This window comes from Sander lucioperca, chromosome 11, assembly GCF_008315115.2.
Source record: "Sander lucioperca isolate FBNREF2018 chromosome 11, SLUC_FBN_1.2, whole genome shotgun sequence".
Lineage (NCBI taxonomy): Eukaryota > Metazoa > Chordata > Actinopteri > Perciformes > Percidae > Sander > Sander lucioperca.
The window spans coordinates 23597152-23617629 of NC_050183.1; the positions used below are offsets into that span (position 1 = coordinate 23597152).

The window sequence follows — 20478 nt, forward strand, 5'->3', positions numbered from 1 at the left end:
GTAAAATGTTTGTTCACAACTTAGCACAAAAAGTAAGGAAACTTGTGTTTGGTAGATTATTTCTCTGTGGTAACAATGATTTTTGGCAATACATCTTATACTGTTGGAAAGCCTGTTTAGTTCCCTTACAAATGGTGCCCCATTTGTATGGAACATACATTTTTGGGATGAGCAGCAGTGCTGAGTATGTGGGTTGCGCCCATGAAATATTTGCCTTCTTCTCTGCCATTGCCAAACAGGTTATTTTGCTGTTGCTATTGACACTTGTTTTGAGCTTCTGGTACCCCCAGGTGCTGCCAATCAGGTGACTGATTTAGAGATGAGATTCAGCAACCAGCGACAATCCCATATCTCCACAGTCTGGGACCGAACTCTATCCTCCAAGATGACAACGCTCACCCCCACAGGGCGGGGTTTATCAGAGACTACCTCCAGGATGTGGGAGTGGAGAGGATAACGGCCTGCCAGCAGTCCTGACCTCAACCCCATTGAACACTTGTGGGATCAGCTTGGGCGTGCTGTTGGTGCCAGAGTGACCAACACAACCACGTTGGCTGACTTGCGACAAATGCTGGTTGAAGAATGGGATGCCATCCCACAGCAGTGTGTGACCAGCATGAGGAGGAGGTGCCAGGGGGATGGGTCCTTCTCTCTGTCCCTTGCTGTTGATTTACTGACATTGAGATGGAGATTGTAGATTGTTGTTTCAGCACAAGATGTCGGGGCTCTGACCTGCTCTCTGTAGGCCGTCTTGGCGCCGTCGGTGATCAGGCTGATGACGTTGTCAGTGAACTTCAAGGCAACAAGCACCTGCAGGATTTATTATGATCAGAGCAGGGGTCTAGCTAAAGAATAGCTCATTATAATACTTAAATTGTGACTAAGATACAGATGTACTCACCTTTCAACCCATCCACACACATCCCCATGTGCATATCTAACCAGTTGTGTATATGCCTTATCCATTGTGTATTTCCAGAGAACTGCAGTATGCAGAACAAGGACCAAATCACCAATGATCAACGAACAGCTAAGGTCTGTCAGACTACACAGATGGCATGTACTTTGTCCACTGACATTTTCACAGTGAAGGTACTGGACGTCATCAAAGAAGGTAGGTATTTATCTTTGAACTGCCTGAAATGTACTATAAATTAATGTTCTAATGTGCCTTATAGGTGATGGCTTGGTTCAACAATTAAGGAAACACGCTCATTCTCTTTCTTGCAGAAAGTTAGATGAGAATATTGGTCTTGTTTAATGTTCACTCATGTTTGTACGCTAAGTATGAAGCTACCTCTAGCAGCTAACTTATCTTGCATTTCCAGGAAACCAGCAGATACACCAGGAAGTTCTCGGTCCTGGCCAAGAAATAGTCCACCATTTAACCCCTGTAAAAAAAAGAATTGTTCTTTTTTACACTTTATTTCTTTGTGCAGATTAAACATTGAGATTAGCCTCTTAAGTGTCACTGTGCCGTCTACGGCACAGATTGTGGCTGTGGCATCGTTTTTATAACTTTAAAGCATTAAATCTTCTAAATATACAGCCATGCGACACACCAATTTAAAGCTTAGAGTCTCAGGATTCCATTAAGCCCACACACAAAGCATAAGATGATTTACAGCAGTTACACAACTGCTACAAAGTTATAATAAATAAAACAATACAGCGTAAACAGCGCAGCCCGTGTGTAGTGTATCCATACCTGTTTCCTTGTCCCTTTAGGATTTTTTGCCCCAAATATTTTTTTCTTAAATCCCCAAGAGTCCAAGGAAATGGAATATCCAAGCCATTATATCCAAAACGAGCTGTTCGCCTCACAATCTTGACGTTTCTGGCCGAATCACAACGGGAAATCGCTGAACTGTTTTTCATTTCTGCACTTTTTCCGGCTTTTTTCTTTGCACTTTTCAAATGGAAATCAGAAAAACGCACAGACATATATGTAGAAAAAAATTCATATAAAATCAATTTTTGAGACTTTTGGCTTCTGGATTTTTTCTGTAGTAAGCTGAGACATGTGGCTAATGTCCTGGATTGTCTGTCAGCTGGAATATGTGTTCACAGCAATGTATTTTAATCATTTTACAGATGGATGACTTGGACGGAAATAAAAACCCTCCATTCTAGCCTCTGTAACTCTGTGTCAGTAAGGCCTAGAATCACTCTGACACTTGGAACACAAACTTGAGAGTGTTTTCTTTCCAGTGATACCAGGCACATCTCTGAGTGTCAAAGTATATGGGAGCTGTACCAATTTTAATTTGGGTATGACGTTTAGACCAAAAAGCTTGAAAATGCAGGCGACTCTTAAGAGGCTTGGTGGGTATATTTTGTTACCATTGGAAAGATTTAGTTAAATTATCCGGCTGTTGGCTGCATATTTCCTGTAACAGTGGTATCAATAGTGCTATCAGTCTCAGCAAGTCTCAGCAAAAAAGTGAATAATCATATTACCCAAAATGTCTGTTTTTTAAGCATGATTCCACTGGGTATGTATGAGAATACAGCATAAATATTTTGTACTACATCTTTAGCTATGCATTTAACTAAATCCTAAAGTACCTTTTCTTTGTTCTCCTATTCTTGAATTACAGGAAGTCTTGATGAGAGTCCTCTGAATAAACAGTACACATTCCTCAGGTATCCCCACTGCAGGGAGTCTTTAGATCTGAAGACGGGAAAAACCTACCTTATCATGGGCACATCCAACGATATTCACAGAGATGACAGACGTCAGTCATACGTTTTTTTCTTTGCGTAAATGTTTGTGGATTTTGCATTTAAACATTTTTAATGTTTCACTGTTTTCTATTAGTAAATCAAGTTAGGCTTTCTTGTACTCTAGCTTAAGTGTTACTCTCACTATTGACAGTGATTGTGGGAAGGGGCCTCACCCCCTTTTCATGTCATGTTACAGAGTGTTACAGATGTGTATTTTTCACTGTGCTTTCCTCAGGTATCAGCATGTATTCGGAGAGGAACACAGAATTACCTGTTTGGGCATGGAGGAGATGATTCAACAGTACCAACTCTTTGGGTGTCAGCAGCAGTGAAACTCAGGAAAAGAAAATCATTTTAAAAAAGAATTATTTTGCATAATTCTTGTTATGTCAAAATGTCCCTGCTATGGGACATGAGGGCTTACAATGTTGCACTGTATTGATTAAATCTAATGGTTTTTAATCTCATTGTCTGTTTACTGTTATGTTGATTACTGTATATTAAGCTTTAAGTTTAATAAATAATTGATTGAAATTGGCAATGATGAGCTCAGTGATGCATAGAGTTCAATTTAAGATTAATCAAATGTCAAATTGGTTGTGATTTAGAATATGCGTGCAGAAGCTTCTTACAAATTTTAATTTAACAAATTCCTTTAGTTTATCCCTTTCCAACAATATTGCCTAAATGAAATAAAAACATTGTTTTTCTGAATCAAACACAATATAAAAATTGCTTTTCATGTTTTTGGTCTTTGGCAGACGTGACATAGGTTTAGTATATAAAGAAGCATGTCATCTGGCCCCTCAGAATCAGAATCAGAATCAGAAAGGGCTTTATTGCCAAGTACATTGCACATATGAGGAATTTGTCATGGTGTTGTTGGAGCATGTCACACATACAAATATAAGAAGGATAAAAAGAATATAAACAATATAAGTATAAACATATACACACAGTATGTATTAATAACAATAAAATAAATTTAAATAAATAGTAAAATAAGTTAAACAGTAGTAAAAAGGAACGCTACAGCAGAGTAGGTACAGTGGCATAAGGAGCCAGAGGTGGGGTGTGGAGAGAGTCAGGATGGATTCCGAGCCTTGTTTAGAAGGCTAGTGGCGGAGGGGAAAAAACTGTTTATGTGGCGTGAGGTTTTGGTCCTGATGGACCTCATCCTCCTGCCAGAGGGGAGTGGCTCAAAGAGCTTGTGTCCGGGGTGGGAGGGGTCAGCCACAATCTTTCCAGCTCGCTTCAGAGTCCTGGTGGCGTATAGGTCCTGGAGCGGCGGCAGATTGCAGCCAATCACCTTCTCAGCTGACCGAATGACACGCTGCAGCCTGCCCTTGTCCTTGGCAGTGGCAGCAGCGTACCAGATGGTGATGGAGGATGTGAGGATGGACTCAATGATGGCTGTGTAGAAGTGCACCATCATTGCACATCATTGTCAGCCCAGGTGAGCCTGCTGCTTCTGCTGTGAAATGACAGGTGTAACTGCTGATATACTGTAGGTGTGAAGGAGCTTCTCCAGGCTCTCTGACTCACGAAGACGCTCAGAAACTGACGGGTAGGCCTAGGTGTTGTCTTCTTGTGAGGGGATAACTTAGATATTTGAGCAATTCAGCGAGATTTAGGCCTGCCTGCCGGTTTTTGAGCGTCCAGGTGAGGTGACCAACGCCGTGCCCTGTGGTGACTCTTAGTTCAAGACAAGATGCTCTGGCAAACCGACGAAACTCTTAATCCAGTCAGTGGTATGTATGTTCGCGGCATAACTAAAACTGTTTTCTCCCACGCTCACCTGTCTGTCCATATGTAATTGCATGTGTCCACGTGTTCCATCTTCAACCAATCAGAAACTGATTTTTAGCTCGCTATCTCTCTCTCTCTCTCTCTCTCTCTCTCTCTCTCTCTCTCTCTCTCTCTCTCTCTCCCTCTCTCTCTCCTCTCTCTCTCTCTCTCTCTCTCTCTCTCTCTCTCTCCCTCTCTCTCTCTCTCTCTCTCTCTCTCTCTCTCTCTCTCTTTCTTCTTATTGTGCCATCACATTTTTTTACTTTCTTATATTTTTTATTTTATTTTGTAGGTTACATTTTAAACACAAACTAGCTCAGTAAAGGGAGCAAAGTGTATTGATTCTGTTTGCCAAATCATCAATCACTCTGACATCATGAAGGTTTAATAATTAGAGAGAAAGGCCTTGTGTAAGTTGAGAAGCTGTTTGGTTGGTCAGCTGAGGACAGTCTGGTGTGGCCTAGTTTCATTATTACTAATCAAACAAACTGTTCATGTCCAAACAGTAGAACTCCTGTCGACATGCAGAACAAAGACCCACTGTGACTGCAACAACAAAATGTGAAGCCAGATTGAACTTTGCCTGAATGTTCACTGTAGTCAATATGAATGTGGCCAACTGATAACTGTGTTTGATGGTCCACAGTATGTGCACTTAAATGCAATTTAAAATGCTGCTATTACGTAACAGTTAACTGGAGTAAAACTAAGATAATAATTCAAAAATATTTTCAAAGAGAGTATGGCTATAACAAAGTTACATTGTATGTTGTTTGAAAACATAGTTTGGCATTTTGGGACATATTATTTGCTTTATTTCCGAGAGTTAGATAAGAAGATTGATTCCATTCTCATGTTTGTCCATTAAATATGAAGCTACAGCCGGTTAGCTTAGCTTAGCACAACGACAAGAAACGGGGGAAACAACTTGCCTGGCACAGTCCAAATGTAATATTCATCTTTCAGCACCTCTGAAGCTAATTAATTAACATGTTATAGTTTGTTGAATCTGTATAAAAACTACAATATGATATTAAGGGGGGTTATGTGTTCTGCACAGTCACTTACTGGAGTCTTGTCGTCACCATGGGGTTGACAGATAGAGGCAGGCTAGCTGTTTCAATCTGCTTACAGTCACTGTACTAAGCTAGGCTATTTGTCTTTTCATATAGCTAATTGATTTACCACGTTGACTGCAATGGCCTACTACAAAGATATATTAAAAAATATTAAAGAAGTAAATTCATTGGTGTAAATTGTATGGCAAAATCTTTGACATTTGACAAATTTGTCGACTAATATCTCCTTGTATTTATCATCATGGGCCCTATCTTGCACCCAGCGCAGTGCAAAGCCCGATGCAAGTGTCTTTGCTAGTTTAAGACCGACGCAGTTGGCAATTTCCAGTCCAGCGCCCACGTCGTTTAAATAGCAAATGCACCTGCGCCCATCTGTGGCCCATGGGCGTGCTGGTCTTACAGGGAGGTGTGTTCAGGTGCATTCTGGGCGTGCTGGTCTTACAGGGAGGTGTGTTCAGGTGCATTCTGGGCGTGCTGGTCTAACAGGGAGGTGTGTTCAGGTGCATTCTGGGCGTGCTAGTCTTACAGGGAGGTGTGTTCAGGTGCATTCTGGGCGTGCTAGTCTTACAGGGAGGTGTGTTCAGGTGCATTCTGGGCGTGCTAGTCTTACAGGGAGGTGTGTTCAGGTGCATTCTGGGCGTGCTAGTCTTACAGGGAGGTGTTGTATAATAACATCCACAACATTGAATCAAATATCCAAAGAATGATCTGGATACTTTCCAAAATATTTACTTAGTTTTATAATAATTAATAATAATCAATTTCAAGAAATGCATAAAAACATTAAAATCACATTATTATTATTATTTTTGTTATTGGAGAAAATTCCTTGCTGCTGAATAGCCTTAACTTTACTTTGACCCACATTGTCTGTGTGCATATGCAATATGTTTGATTATGTGTAAGTATGCTGATTCAGCAGGCTCAGAATAATAATTATTAGAGTAGTAAAAAGTAGTCATTTAAAAAAAACACGAGTTTAGAATAGCCTTTTCTGTAATTTTGCAGTGAATTGTTCATTTGACTGTATTCTAAACCCTCATTGATTTTCTACTGTTTATCTTCTTCCTCAGAGCAGAGATAACGAACAGTTCTCAACTGCTGCTGGGAAATCATGTGAAATTGTGTTTGTATTTACACAGCTGTAGAAATCTGTTGGATTAAAAAAATATGTATATCAGTTGCACATATAAACATCTCATTCATTAAATTCATGTTCAGTTTAAAGGTCTTGTATTTAAAAGTTCTGTATTATGTTCAATATATTCAATTAATAAACTAACTTGTATACAGAATGTTTTCATGTTCAATCAACTCAATCTGTTAGGACTCACGCCATTGACCTATACAGCTTAGATATGTTTGGTTTATCAATTCTACATGTTAATGTCTAAAATTGGATTTCTGGTGAAAATATTTTGTACATCATTATTCCTGCTCCTGCTAAATAGTTGAAGTACATTTACTACATTTTTGAAAGCAAAAATGGCAAAAAGCATAAAACGCCGTTCTTGCACAAAAGAAATTGTATTTGGTCAAATAATACTGTACATCTTTATCAATAACTGAATGGAAAACATTGTACAGTACAATTCAAACAAGTTTAAGTTATATATACTGCATATATACCAGAACCTAATAAAACACAATTACATACCTAAAACATATGCCTTATGACAAATACTATTTAAAAATAAAAAAAAAATAGCTTTATTTTATTTATTTATTTATATTTTCACGGCACTTTGAGTATCACAAACCAACTGCCATTTAGTTCTATAGTACTTGCAAGAATCTCTACTGGCGATAAATCCAACAGTGCGCAACTCACACCAAAATGATTTAGATTGATAAATAGCAATACAGGTAAGAGGGGGAAAGAATTGTGTTTTTCATTTATCCTAAACATAACATGCACCCTGAAAAGAGAGAGAAAATTGAAGAGGGGGACTGGTGAGACATCATTGAGGTGAAGTGGAGGTGGTGGGGGGGAGTGGATAAAAGGAGGGTGCTGCAGAGCGACAGTCTAGAGTGGATCAGGATCAGGCTGAAGGATGAGTAGGACTCTGCTGTGGCTGCTGGCCTCTCTGGCCTTTGTCTCTCTGACTTCTCTGGCTGATGGAGCTCCATTGTAAGTAGACCTACCTTACCTTTACACCCCAAGTGCTTTAGTTAATTCACAAAGAAAACAGAGCAAAAATATATATGTTTGTCCTGATAGTTACAGTGTTATTGATTAAACTGCAACCAACAACAATATCCAGGGTCATCTGCATTTATATTCAATTTGAAAAGTGTATGGATACAAATATTAGTTTAACTTGTGTCTTGTAGTCCAGTTTGCATTTTGTGTTACAAAAGTCAAGGTACTGTGGTCATTGAAATGATGCCAATGAGTTGGCCTTATTCTGGTTCAGAGTTTGCACAACGATGCGTTAAGCCAAACCATAGGCGATTTTAGACCCTTTTTAGGGGGTCCTCAAGCCCCCCTAAATCTAATCTCAGCCCCCCTAAAAATTATAATAATACAAAACCTTTTTTTAAATCAACTTTAGTGCTTCAAGTTAGAGTTTGCGAACTTGTCTGTTAGCAACAGAGGACAAAGAACCACAAGAACTTAGCAAGAACCACCTTTTTAATGAGGGATAACTAGTGAAATAAACAAGCAAACAAACAACAGCTAACAGTCTACCAAAAGTTACCCTTGCTATAAACATGAAACGGAAAAGTACCAATCAAATTAATTGTGATATTGATAATTGTATTGATCTCAAAGTCAAATGTGATTCAATATGTCCATCGAATGTGTTGAGTTCCTATTAAAGACGATTATAAACCGCTAATTGCTGCTGCAACACCGGAATTTCCAGTTTTTTTGGGATCAATAAAATTCTATCTATCTATCTATCTATCTATCTATCTATCTATCTATCTATCTAATGTCAGTTTTATGTAACGTTAGCTAGGATTATGGTCAATTAAGCTTCAACAAAAAGTAAAACATAAAGTTAAGTGACTAGACAATAACTACATCAAGCTAATGCTAGCTTTTCAGGCAAATTGTTTTTATTTAAGTAATAAACGTTAGTGATATATCAGTAAGAAAATGATAGTAAGAGGTGACGATGCTCATCGGGGTGTTTTGAAGGCATACGTCGTGGCGATGTATGTGTGCTTACTGGGGAGGGGTCAGCGCCCTTCTACTTCTGGTCCATGGGACCTATCTTTTGAAAAAATATGAACGGTAGTTCAAACACATCAGGTAAGATAACGGTACATGTGTTGTGGAACAGAGCTAAGCTAGCAAGCTAGCGAGCAAGTTGAGCATCAAGCTAGGTGACGTAAATTGTGTGAGACGAGAGATGTAGTTCACTGAGCGGTTTCACACTAAACTAAGTGGTCATATGTCAAACCTACGGCTAACTGAGACTGTCTTTAATTGAAAATTGAGGAACATCATATTTGTAATCCATGGCTCAATTCAAACAGGATCAAAAAATAATTTGCCTCTCCCCGTTCACTACCGTTCATATTTTTTCGAAAGATCCCATGAAGTCCACCAGAAGGGGCGGAGAAAAAAACCTAATTCTGTTTTAATAATTAGGTTTTTTTAGACTTCCTATCATTTTAGCTTGTTTCTCGTGAAATACTGAAAATGTTCCCCCTCTTCAAGCACATTCATATCTTACAGAAAAAAGTCACACTTTGTAAGGTCAATAGCCAACAATAGCCAATTGACGAAGGGTTACAAGGAGATTTTTAAGGGGTCACATACAAAACAGGTCAGGAACTACTTCTGTAAGAGATTCACTCTTTAAACCTTTGTACAAACAAATACACCTGTAAACCATGTGTATAAACACTGACAACTGTCAGTACATCATAAACAGCATGTGGTCACCTCTGCACAATGACTACAATATAGTCACATTAATATCTTTCTCTCTCACTGCTGTTCTGCAGGAAGGTGATGTCTGCCCCTAACTTGTTGCGGGTAGGAACAGCAGAAAACATCTTTGTGGAGTGTCAAGACTGCACCGGGGGAAACATCCCGGTCCTCATCAGCGTGATGGACCATCCAACCAAAACCACAGTGCTGACATCCACATCTCTGACCCTTACCAGTGAAAGAAACTTCCAGGAGCTCGGACAAATAACGGTAACTGAAATACTGTCACTGTATGCATGTCACAGTTACTTAGCTTCATTTTCTAACACGACCAATAAGAATCTAGAAATGAGTCCAGAAATGTACATGATGTACCCCAGCCTGCTCCTGATGCACGTACTGCTTATGTCTCATCATACTGGTTTCAGATCCCTGTTGGAAGCTTCAGTGAGGATCCTACCATGAAGCAGTATGTGTACCTGCAAGCTCGGTTCCCTGACCAACGGCTGGAGAAAGTGGTCTTGGTGTCCTTCCAGTCTGGGTACATCTTCATCCAGACTGACAAGACCCTCTACACCCCCAACAGCAGAGGTGAGTTCAATACTAGGCTACATAACTGTTAAGAAACACACTGAGAGACTTGTTTTTCCAAAATTGAATGATTGTACTGTAAATTACAGTAAAATAAACCCCTCTTGACATAAGTGGATTAGTAAATTCAAAAATAGATACACCATCCTCCAACCTCCAGCAGCAAAATCAACCTCTTTCTCTGTCAGTTTATTTTAGGATGTTTGCAGTGACGCCCCGTATGGAGCCCGTAGAGAGGAATGCCGAAACCCAAACTGATGCTACTATTGCCATTGAGATTGTGGTATTGTATTTTATATTTGATAAGCACAGATTGTAATGTAATGTTATATAGTCAGCTGAAACTGAGAGCATGAAACCTCTTAATGAAGTGATATCACACAAAAAACAGTAGATTATTTCCCTCCAAATGACCAACATTAAAAAACACATCCACAGTTAACCTTATGTCTTTGTTAGGTTTCATGACTCTAGTAAAACATGTCCTGCTACTTCCTGTACAAATAATAATAATAAATAATAAATAATAAATAAATCTAGTGGTCAGGTTGCACATTGAACTCTTCTTTCAGTGGAGATGTTTTAGAAATACCTGAAAAAGTGGTTCATAGACAAAAGACATAAATGAGATATATCATGGACTTATTAAATCTATTTGTAAACTGGCACGGCTCTCTGTTTATGATTGTGCAATATTGTTTATTTTTAGACCCCTGAAGGCATCATTTTACCACATTTTACAGTCCCTTTGAGATCAGGGATCCAGTCTGAAAGGTTCCAACTTGCTAAAATGATCAGGTTAGTATTTTATTTTTAATTATTTCTATACATTCTGTTCTTTAGTGGTGCATTTACATTTTAACATGGACAACAGGCGACCTTAATTCAAAACATAAATGTCTTAAATCATTTAACATTATGCAAAGCAAATTTCAATATGTTTATATCTTTCTATGATGAAAAATGTTAACATGAAGTCCTTCATACTGCTCAGTTTGCTGGCTAACCTGAGAACTTTAAACCTGTTTTTTTTCCTCAACTTTTGTGTTTCTGTAGTCATTGCTCTCTGTATTGTAGTATAAATGTCAAGTATATCTCAATTTGTGTAAGATATAAATAGCTTCAGATTCACTTCTAACTGAATATTTATATTTTTTGCTCATAAATAATAATAATAATAATGATGATGATGTGTGCGTGCGTGTGTGTGTGTGTGTGTGTGTGTGTGTGTGTGTGTGTGTGTGTGTGTGTGTGTGTGTGTGTGTGTGTGTAGTACCGGACTGTGGAAAGTGGTGGCGAAGTTCCGCAGCAACCCACAGCAGAACTATTCTGCAGACTTCGAGGTCAAAGAATATGGTGAGCCCCAAGACCTGCACTTTTATTTAACGTATTGACGTATTTATATTTAATATTTAAAAAACTTTAACGTTGATTTATTTTTTACTTGATTGGACCCACAATAAAACTCCTTTCATTTTTCAGTGCTGCCCAGTTTTGAAGTTAAACTGATGCCTGAAAGCTCCTTCTTCTACGTGGACCATCAAGAGCTCACCGTCAACATCAAAGCTACGTAAGTGAAGGTTTTGGTTTCGTGGCTAGAGACCTGATTGGCCTCTTACTCTTTTAGTCTGTTAGTCAATTGATGTTTTTTTTTTTAATTTACTTTCGTTGTTTCCTGGCTTAAGCTTGTCCCTCTCTTGTGGATTTAGGTATCTGTTTGGTCAAGAGGTGGATGGGAAGGCCTACGTGGTGTTTGGGGTTATGCAAGACAATCAAAAGAAGAGCTTTCCAAGTTCTGTTCAGAAAGTGCAGGTGATCACATACTTCGACGTCTGTTGATTGGTTATTCTGCCGTATGCAGTATATGTTATACAGCTTGGCTTCTATTTCAAGATGCATTTTTCTATTATGTCACATTAGATAAGTAAAGGTAATGGAGTGGTCAAACTGAAGACAGAGCACATCACACAGACTTTCCCAAACATCCTTGACCTGGTGGGGAGTTCCATATATGTAGCTGTCAGTGTGCTGACAGAGAGCGGTAAGAAAGAGAGACTGTGTGTTTGTGCTTGTTCACTATGTTTGATCATTCGTGGGTCAAATTAACAGTATCAATATTATTATTATTATTATTATTATTATTATTATTGTTATTGTTATTGTTATTATTGTTGTTATTATTATTATTATTATTATTATTATTATTATTATTATTATTATTATTATTATCATTATTATTATTATTATTATTATTATTATTATTGTTATTATTATCATTATTATTATCATTATTATTATTATTATTATTATTATTATTATTATAGCTGCCTGGCCAAGATCGGGATCACCTTTTGAACCATGTACACACTAGTTGCTCTTTGGATAGTAATGGCAACCAGAGAATTGTCCTCCCCCATGTGGACAATAATAATAATAATTTTCTCAGAACTCAAGGAAAAAAAGAAAATACAGATTTGAGGATACATTTTTCTGTATCAGTTAATCTAAAAGAAAGTAAATAGATGTTAAAATCTGTTTTGTGTTTCTGCATTCATTCACAGGTGGTGAAATGGCGGAGGCGGAGTTGAGAAGTATCCAGATTGTTACATCACTTTACACTATCACCTTTAAGAAAACTCCCAAATATTTCAAACCAGGAATGTCCTTTAATGTTGTGGTAAAGTACTTATTTAAAAATGATACAAAAGTATGGTTACTTAAATAAGAAAAATCCTTTACAGAAAACATTCCATTACTGAATACAGTTACTCTACAAAGCACTTTACAAACACAGATGGAAATATATTCTGAATATAAAAGTTGCATAACTGTAATTGATATGACATGTTTTATCTGTCATGGATTGTCATTATGAAGCAAAGGCTGATTTTCTCAAACAGGTGAGATTCCAAAGAAAAAGAGAAATTCACCCATTTGGGTCACTATAAACTATCTACTTTAAATCAAAGTACTAAGTGCACAGCTAGTGCAGTTTGCATTAAAACTATTCTTATAAGATAAGTGACCTTACTTTGTTTTAATAACATTTTTCTGATTGTTCAGCTGTTTGTGTGTCTGATGGCAGATTGAAGTTGTGAATCCTGACGGCTCTCCAGCAGAGCGTGTTCCAGTGATGGTCGACCCAGGCCAGGTGCAGACTTATACCGCAGCCAACGGCATGGCAAAGCTTTCCATCAATACAGAGGCAAGGGAATCAAGACTGATAATCACCGTGAGTCCCTCATTTTTAATAAAATGTTTTGCATTACAGCCTGTTTAGCAAAGGTTAATGAAGTATGTTTTACAATGATGCAAATACTGTTTATATTTTTTATTCTTTTCCCCCAATCTCTTTATTTTTTTTCCAAGTTAATGAAATTCACATAAACAATGTATCTTACAGATAAGTGTTAACAAAAGGAGCTTCAAACCCATATACTGGACCTTCCTCACACCTGTCTTTCAGGTCCCTATAGCCCACCCACAAAAAAAAAACAGAGTACTCATACTCACACACACCAGGACAGAAGAGACAAAAAGATAAACAACTCAAAAAACGAAGGGAGGGAGGGGGGTTAGCTCAGGGCTCAGTTCAGACTGGTCAGTTTCTGTCAGTTTCTTCATTGATATTGAATGTGTTGACATGGGCTAAAAAGGGTTGCCAGATTTTGCGGAAAGTCTTAAGGGAGCCTCTTAAAGAATACCTGATCTTTTCAAGCCTTACACATTGCAGTACCTCAACAATCCAGCTGTTATGTGTGGAAGGGGAGTGTATGTACATGTGTATGTAGTCGGCAGGCAATGGATTACACCTGTTGCATTTATCAGTTCTATCGGAGTATATTCTAACTAATCTAGCGTTAGTAAGGTGGGCTCTGTGTAGAATCTTGCACTATGTAAGGCTTTGCTTGCACATATCAAAGAGGAGTGTACACGGTCTACCATCTGTTACCATTACTCATCTGCTAAAGTAAAACCGAGATCCTGGCTAAACAGTTTGACTCTCTGTTTGAAATGGGATTATAAACTGTCGATACGATGCCCCGTTGACTTGAGTTTTGTGATAGGAATTTATCAATCATAGAACCTGGAGGTTGGTTAAGAAAGTAAGGCGACTGAGATCGTAAATAATGTCGAATTTGAAAAGAGCGGAATAGATGGCTATTTGGAAAGTTAAACTTTGCTGATAAATCCGAAAAAGAATAGAAAACGCCATCAGCATATAGGTCGTTGATAGTTAACAGGCCCTTGTTGAACCAGATCTGGAAAGCTCGGTCTGAGCAAGAAGGAAGTAATGAATGGTTATGAAGGACTGGAGCCAAACCTGATGAAGTATGTAAGACAAACTGTCTCCTAAACTGATTCCAGACTTTAAGTGCATTTCTGATCGGATTTGGAGAAAATTGCTTAATTGGAAGTGGCAATTGGGAGCAGACCAAAAGTGAGAGGTACGAGGAGGACATTTCTATATGGGCCCACTGAGGCTGATAGTTCTGTATTTTATTTGTGTTCCAGAATAAAAGCCTACTTATGTTGCAAGCCCAGTAGTAGTGACAAAAGTTTGGCAGAGCTAGTCCTCCCTTAGACCTAGGGAGTTGGAGGATTGTTCTCCTAATGTGTGCACGCCCACTCCACCATGTTAACTGGTTTTAGAGAAGAGAAAAATGACTTATAAGCAGGGGCGGACTGGGACAAAAATACAGCCGTGGCAATTCCGTTCCTTACCAGCCCAATTTCAGACAGGGACAGAGATTATGACATGAGCAGCATGAGGCACACCTAAAGGCTTTCATAATTAAATAATACACACACTGGAGCAATTCATAAAACCTTGAAATAAACTACCATGGCACCATCTTAGACTAGAATGGAAATGCTTGCATATTTAAAACATATTATTACATACTTAAACACACAAAACATCAAAGTACAAAGACATAGCGGACCAGACACAAGCTTTTATTTTGAAAAGTAGAAGCTCAACGACACCAGATGGTAGGCTCCAGGCTGAGCCGTACAGTCTTGCATATTTTTATCAAACTAGTGGAATACGCCAGTGTTTCCGTTAAGTACTGTATATATAACAGCTAATTCCATTCAACAAGATCAAAAGCTTTTTCAGCATCCAAAGAGAGTACAATTTCTGGCGAATCGGTGGGAGGAGAAAAAATGATATTAAGCAACCTCCTGGTGTTTGAAGATGAGTGCCTTCCTGAAATAAAGCCGGTCTGATCAGGGTTTATCAGAGCTGGCATGATTTTTTCAAGGCAGCAGGCCAGAGCTTCAGCTAAAATCATGAAAAATCTACCTTCAATAGTGAAATATCCTGTAACTGCTACAAAGAAGGGGGGTCTTTATCCTTTATTAACAATAAAGTGATAGAGGCCTCCGACAATGTGTAGGGTAGGTGACCCCTCAACCCCTCCATTGAAAACTCTGACGGGCAAGTACAGAAGAAAAAGCAGTGACTTGTTTCTTTGTAAGGATTAAATAGCTTATTTTATATCAGAAACAGTTAAAGGTGCACCAATAGTAGCAGCAACCTCTTCATTAACCTAGGGATACATTAGATGATCAAGGGATTAGGACCTTCCCAGTCGTGAGAGGAGGACTCAGAAGAGTAAAGGTTGGCAAAATAATCAGAAAACGCGTGGCCAATCACTGTAGGATCTGTCAAGATGTCTCCTGAAGGAGATTTAATGCTAGGGACTAGTCTAGAAGCACTGGCCTGTCGAGCCTGATATGCAAGCAGTTTGCCCGCCTTGTCCCCCTTCTTAAAAAATTGCTGTTTCGTCTGCAATAGCTGCCTCTCAACCTTACCCGTATTATATTCAGATTTAAACTGGAGCTGCTTTTTATAAACCAGAGCAGAGGGATTGTCAGAATATTGGATGTCAAGACTTTGGATATCGTCTGATATTTCTCTTCATTTCACTTGCTCTGACTTCTTAATGTAGGATACAAAAGACATAATCTGTCTCCGTATATATGCCTATAAGGTCTCCCACAGTGTGTTGTTACTGATGTCTGCGTGTCATTAACGTCAAAGAAAAACTGAATTTGTGAAGATAGAAAATCTGAGAATTTGGGCTCACATAGCAAATGGGAGTTGAAGCTCCAGAATTTAGAAGGCTGACTGCCGTGAGGAAAATGGGGCATATATGGAGGCCAGGACCACCGCAGTACTTTGTAACTTGCCTGATACTATTACATATCGCCCATTGGGATCAGAAATAACAGTGGAAGGTTTGAAGCAATGTATCCGTGTGTATAATAATAGCTGCTCCTCCAGCCCTCTCGAAAAATCTAGAATGAAAGATTACTGTTACTAACAAAAAGGTCGACCTCTGTAGGGATCCTTTCCATAATGTTTTCAGACACTTAGAATAATAATCTGACCATGTCAGTGGCAAAACAAGCGTGGACATTATTAATTGAAGGTGCGCAATTACACATTATCATTACAGTACAGCTTGTTTCACCAGCACCGACTGCAACGGTCTTGCTTAATACTGGACTAAGATTGTTGTTCCCATCAGTCCCTTCAACCAGTTACCCTTTAAATTCTACATTAATCAACATTTTTGATATTCACTTGTAGTGGTGTAATCAAGTAGAGCTATCACTCTATACAGATTTTAAGATTTCACAGCTGATTTTCTTGGTTCTGCTGCTCAAACATTTTTACTGTACAGTATGTAAATGGTGAACATACTGTAGTCAAGCATCTTCAAGCAAGACCAAGATATCTTCTCCAAAAGAAAGCTATAAGGAAATGGAATATATAGTCAATGATTTAATGTTAATTTTCTGTGTCTGAAGATGAATTGATTAAAAAAATATTGAATAATGCAGCTTTAGGTAATAAAGCTGCAGTGAAGTACTGAGAGACTGTTTTGAGACCACAGACTGGGAAATGCTCTGTAGGTCACATGGGGAGGACATTGACAGTCTCACTCACTGTGTTACAGACTATATTCATTTCTGTGTGGAGAACACCATACCTAAGAAGAAGGTTCGGTGTTTCTCCAACAACAAACCTTGGGTGACTCCTGAGCTCAAAGCCCTGCTGAATGAAAAGAAAAGACTTTTTAAATCCGGGGACAAAGAAGAGCTGAGGAGCGTTCAAAAACAGCTCAGATGGGAGATAAGGAAAGGGAAAGACAGCTCTAACAAAACAACACGAGAGGTCTGGAGGGGACTGAAAACCATCTCTGGCAAAAACAAGGACAGTGGTAGAGGCTTTGCTTCTGGTGACCGTGACAGGGCAAATTAATTAAATCATTTTTTCAATAGATTTGATTCTACCCCCTCTCCTCCCCCCTCCAACCAGACTTCAGACCTGTCAGTGACTCAGTCTTTTCCTCTCTGGCCACTGCGGACCACCTCATCCTCCAGGGCTTCTGAGACATCAGCACCCCCCACTTCACACCTGCCCACTGCTTCTGATTCTTCATTCATGGATGTTTCACACACCTCCCCCCATCCTTCTCTCCAGGGAGTACCTACACCTCCCTCCAGCAGTCTCTCTCTGACAGTCCATCAGGTGAAGAAGGAGCTAAAAAAGATCAAGGCAAGGAAGGCCCCGGGCCCGGATGGAATCTGCTCTAGACTGCTTAAAGATTGTGCAGATCAGCTCAGTGAGGTCATCCTGCACATCTTCATCCTGAGCCTGAGTTTGGAGAGAGTTCCAGCCCAACCACTTCTCAGCTGATGAAGACCTTGGAGAGGATTGTATTGCGGCACCTGAGAACCCTGGTGAGCTCAGAACTGAACCCTCTACAGTTCGCTTACCAACCAGGCATAGGGGTGGAGGATGCCATTATCTATCTATCACACAGATCACTGTCACATCTGGAGAACACTGGGAGCACTGTGAGGGTCATGTTTTTTTATTTCTCCAGTGCTTTCAATACAATTCAACCATTACTGCTCTGGGGGAAGCTATTGGGAGCTGGAGTTGACCCCCACCTGTCTGCATGGACCATCAGTTACCTCACTGACAGACCACACGTGTCTGATGTGGTGATGAGCAGCACAGGAGCACCACAGGGTACAATGCTCACCCCGTCTCTCTTCACCCTGTATACAGCGGACTTCAGGTACAACACAAGCAGCTGTCACATGCAGAAGTTCTCTGATGATACTGCCATTGTTGGGAGGGTATCAGAGGAGAATAATCAGGAATACCGGGAGGTCATCAGGGACTTTGTCAACTGGTGTGAGTCAAACCACCTTCACATCAACGCCAGCAAGACAAAGCAGATGGTGGTTGACTTTCACCGGAGGCCACCTGGTACCACAATGGTGAACATCCAGGGTGTCTACATTGAGATGATAGAGACATACAAATATCTGGGTGTTCACCTCAACAATAAACTGGACTGGTCCAAAAACACAGACGTCCTGTACAAAAAGGGCCAAAGCCGTCTCCACCTGCTGAGGAGGCTGAGGTCCTTTGGGGTGTGCTGGACTCTGTTAAAAACATTTTCTGACTCTGTGGTTGTGTCTGCAATCTTTTATGGAGTAGCCTGCTGGGGAGCTGGGATCACAGAGAGGGACAGGAGAAGACTCAACAGACTGGTGAAGAGGGCCAGCTCTGTTGTGGTCTGCCCTCTGGACACCATAGAGGAGGTGGGGGAGGCTGGCATCAATCATGGGCAACACCTCTCACCCTCTGCATGAGACTGGGGGTAGCCTGAGCAGCTCCTTTAGCAGCAGACTGCTGCACCCTCAGTGCAAGAAGGAGCGATGAAGAACCTTCATTCCAGCAGCAGTCAGACTCTTTAATGCCACATCATAAGGTAGCACTGGTAGCTAATGCCACATTCATAATGTAGCACTGCTAGCTGTTCCTACAATATGAGCCATCAATGAACAATATTCTGCACTATGCACATTTATCTATTTATTAATCTGTGTCACCTCCAACTGTGCAATATGTCATCTCTACTCATTTGCACCTTACTCTTCTGTATATCTGTGTTTTATATACTGTCTGTTTATATAAGGTTGTTTATTGTGTAAATATGGTTGTTTTTATTACTATTATTAATATTATTATAACTAATTCTATTCTATTTTCCCTTTCCCTATACTTTATGCATATTTTTTGTCCTATGTCTACTTAATGTTTATTTGTGTTATTCTGATGTGTGTACATTTTCTTTTGAGCTGCTGTAGCATAGGAATTTTCCCACTGTGGGATTAATAAAGTCTATCTTATCTTATCTTATCTTATCTTATCTTATCTTATCTTATCTAAGGAAAACCTTTCTTTTAGGCAGAAACCTGGAACAAAACCAGGCTCTTGGTAGGTGGTGTCTGACGGGGCTGGTTGGTGGTGTGATGAACAGTAGAAATTATAGTCACAATAAAGATAATGGAACTATGACTAGTGGTTGTAATAGTTCATGGCGTAGCAGGGAACTGCAAGGCACTGCAGGGCGTAGCGTACCTTGCTCAATTAAATGACAACATTTAATTCAGCTATGAAACAAAACAATGTAGCATACCAATGGCCAGCTTTTTATTGTACTGTCAAGCTATTGTATGAAAATCCTCGTCAATTCTTGTCAGTATATGTCTTTTTGTTAGTCCATAAAAGTGATTTTTTATTGCTAGGCTACTGCGAGGCAAGGTCTCCACAGGATAGAATAGACTTGAGACTTTTTTATTCAGCGGTACGTGTATGCTTACCTGTGTGTGTTGTTAATTGCAGGCAAGGACCAATGATCCTCGTATTTCAGGTGAAAGGCAAGCATCAGCCACCATGGTAGCTCTCCCATATACCTCTCAAAGTAACAACTACATCCACATAGGTAAGGGACATCCTGAAATAACATTAGATGTTGAAAACAATTGGTGGCTTTGGCGATGTATGCACCATGCACTACATCTTTTTAGTGTCCAACATTCATCACATGTCACATTTGCAGGTGTGGATAAAGCTGAGCTGGAATTAGGAGACACCCTGAATGTCAACCTCATCCTCAAGAGGAACGAAAATCATGACACTGACATCACATACCTGGTGAGACCTGGTTTTACACCTGCATGTGTGCATATACAACTCTTTTTGTTGCATCCCACAACCTGTGTAGTCTATACATGTCGGAAAAGAACTGATGTTATCTATGTCCATAGATCCTGAGCAGAGGTCAACTGGTGAAAAATGGCCGTTTCAAGACAAGAGGCCAAATATTGATTTCCCTTACAGTCACTGTTACCAAAGAAATGCTGCCATCGTTCCGCATCATAGCCTACTACCACACAAATGGCAATGAAGTGGTATCAGACTCTGTTTGGGTGGATGTAAAGGACTCCTGCATGGGCTCGGTGAGACACAGATAGTAAGATTGTGTGTAACTGCTTTAACGTTGCCTCATTCATTGACCTCCCCTT

At 39.6% G+C, this 20478-nt stretch overlaps 3 protein-coding genes across 3 annotated transcripts in view; all 3 read left to right on the forward strand.

The window, feature by feature from the left end:
• The window catches only part of LOC116065087 (complement C3-like), a 119679-nt gene extending 116493 nt beyond the window's left edge, over positions 1-3186 (forward strand). The window contains exons 41-42 of the mRNA XM_036007041.1: positions 2601-2738; positions 2963-3186. Coding sequence (XP_035862934.1) covers positions 2601-2738; positions 2963-3021 — 197 coding nt within the window. The 3' untranslated portion in view covers positions 3022-3186. The remainder of the gene's footprint in view (positions 1-2600; positions 2739-2962) is intronic.
• Positions 1-20478, forward strand: part of LOC116065088 (NACHT, LRR and PYD domains-containing protein 3-like) — a 321141-nt gene that overhangs the window by 230013 nt on the left and 70650 nt on the right. The window lies entirely within an intron of this gene.
• The window catches only part of LOC116059158 (complement C3-like), a 38098-nt gene continuing 25160 nt past the window's right edge, over positions 7541-20478 (forward strand). The window contains exons 1-14 of the mRNA XM_036007043.1: positions 7541-7725; positions 9558-9753; positions 9912-10074; positions 10263-10357; positions 10784-10872; positions 11348-11430; positions 11557-11644; positions 11784-11886; positions 11995-12115; positions 12636-12751; positions 13160-13306; positions 19796-19895; positions 20013-20107; positions 20221-20412. Of these exons, the coding sequence (XP_035862936.1) occupies positions 7649-7725; positions 9558-9753; positions 9912-10074; positions 10263-10357; positions 10784-10872; positions 11348-11430; positions 11557-11644; positions 11784-11886; positions 11995-12115; positions 12636-12751; positions 13160-13306; positions 19796-19895; positions 20013-20107; positions 20221-20412 (1665 nt within the window). The 5' untranslated portion in view covers positions 7541-7648. The remainder of the gene's footprint in view (positions 7726-9557; positions 9754-9911; positions 10075-10262; positions 10358-10783; positions 10873-11347; positions 11431-11556; positions 11645-11783; positions 11887-11994; positions 12116-12635; positions 12752-13159; positions 13307-19795; positions 19896-20012; positions 20108-20220; positions 20413-20478) is intronic.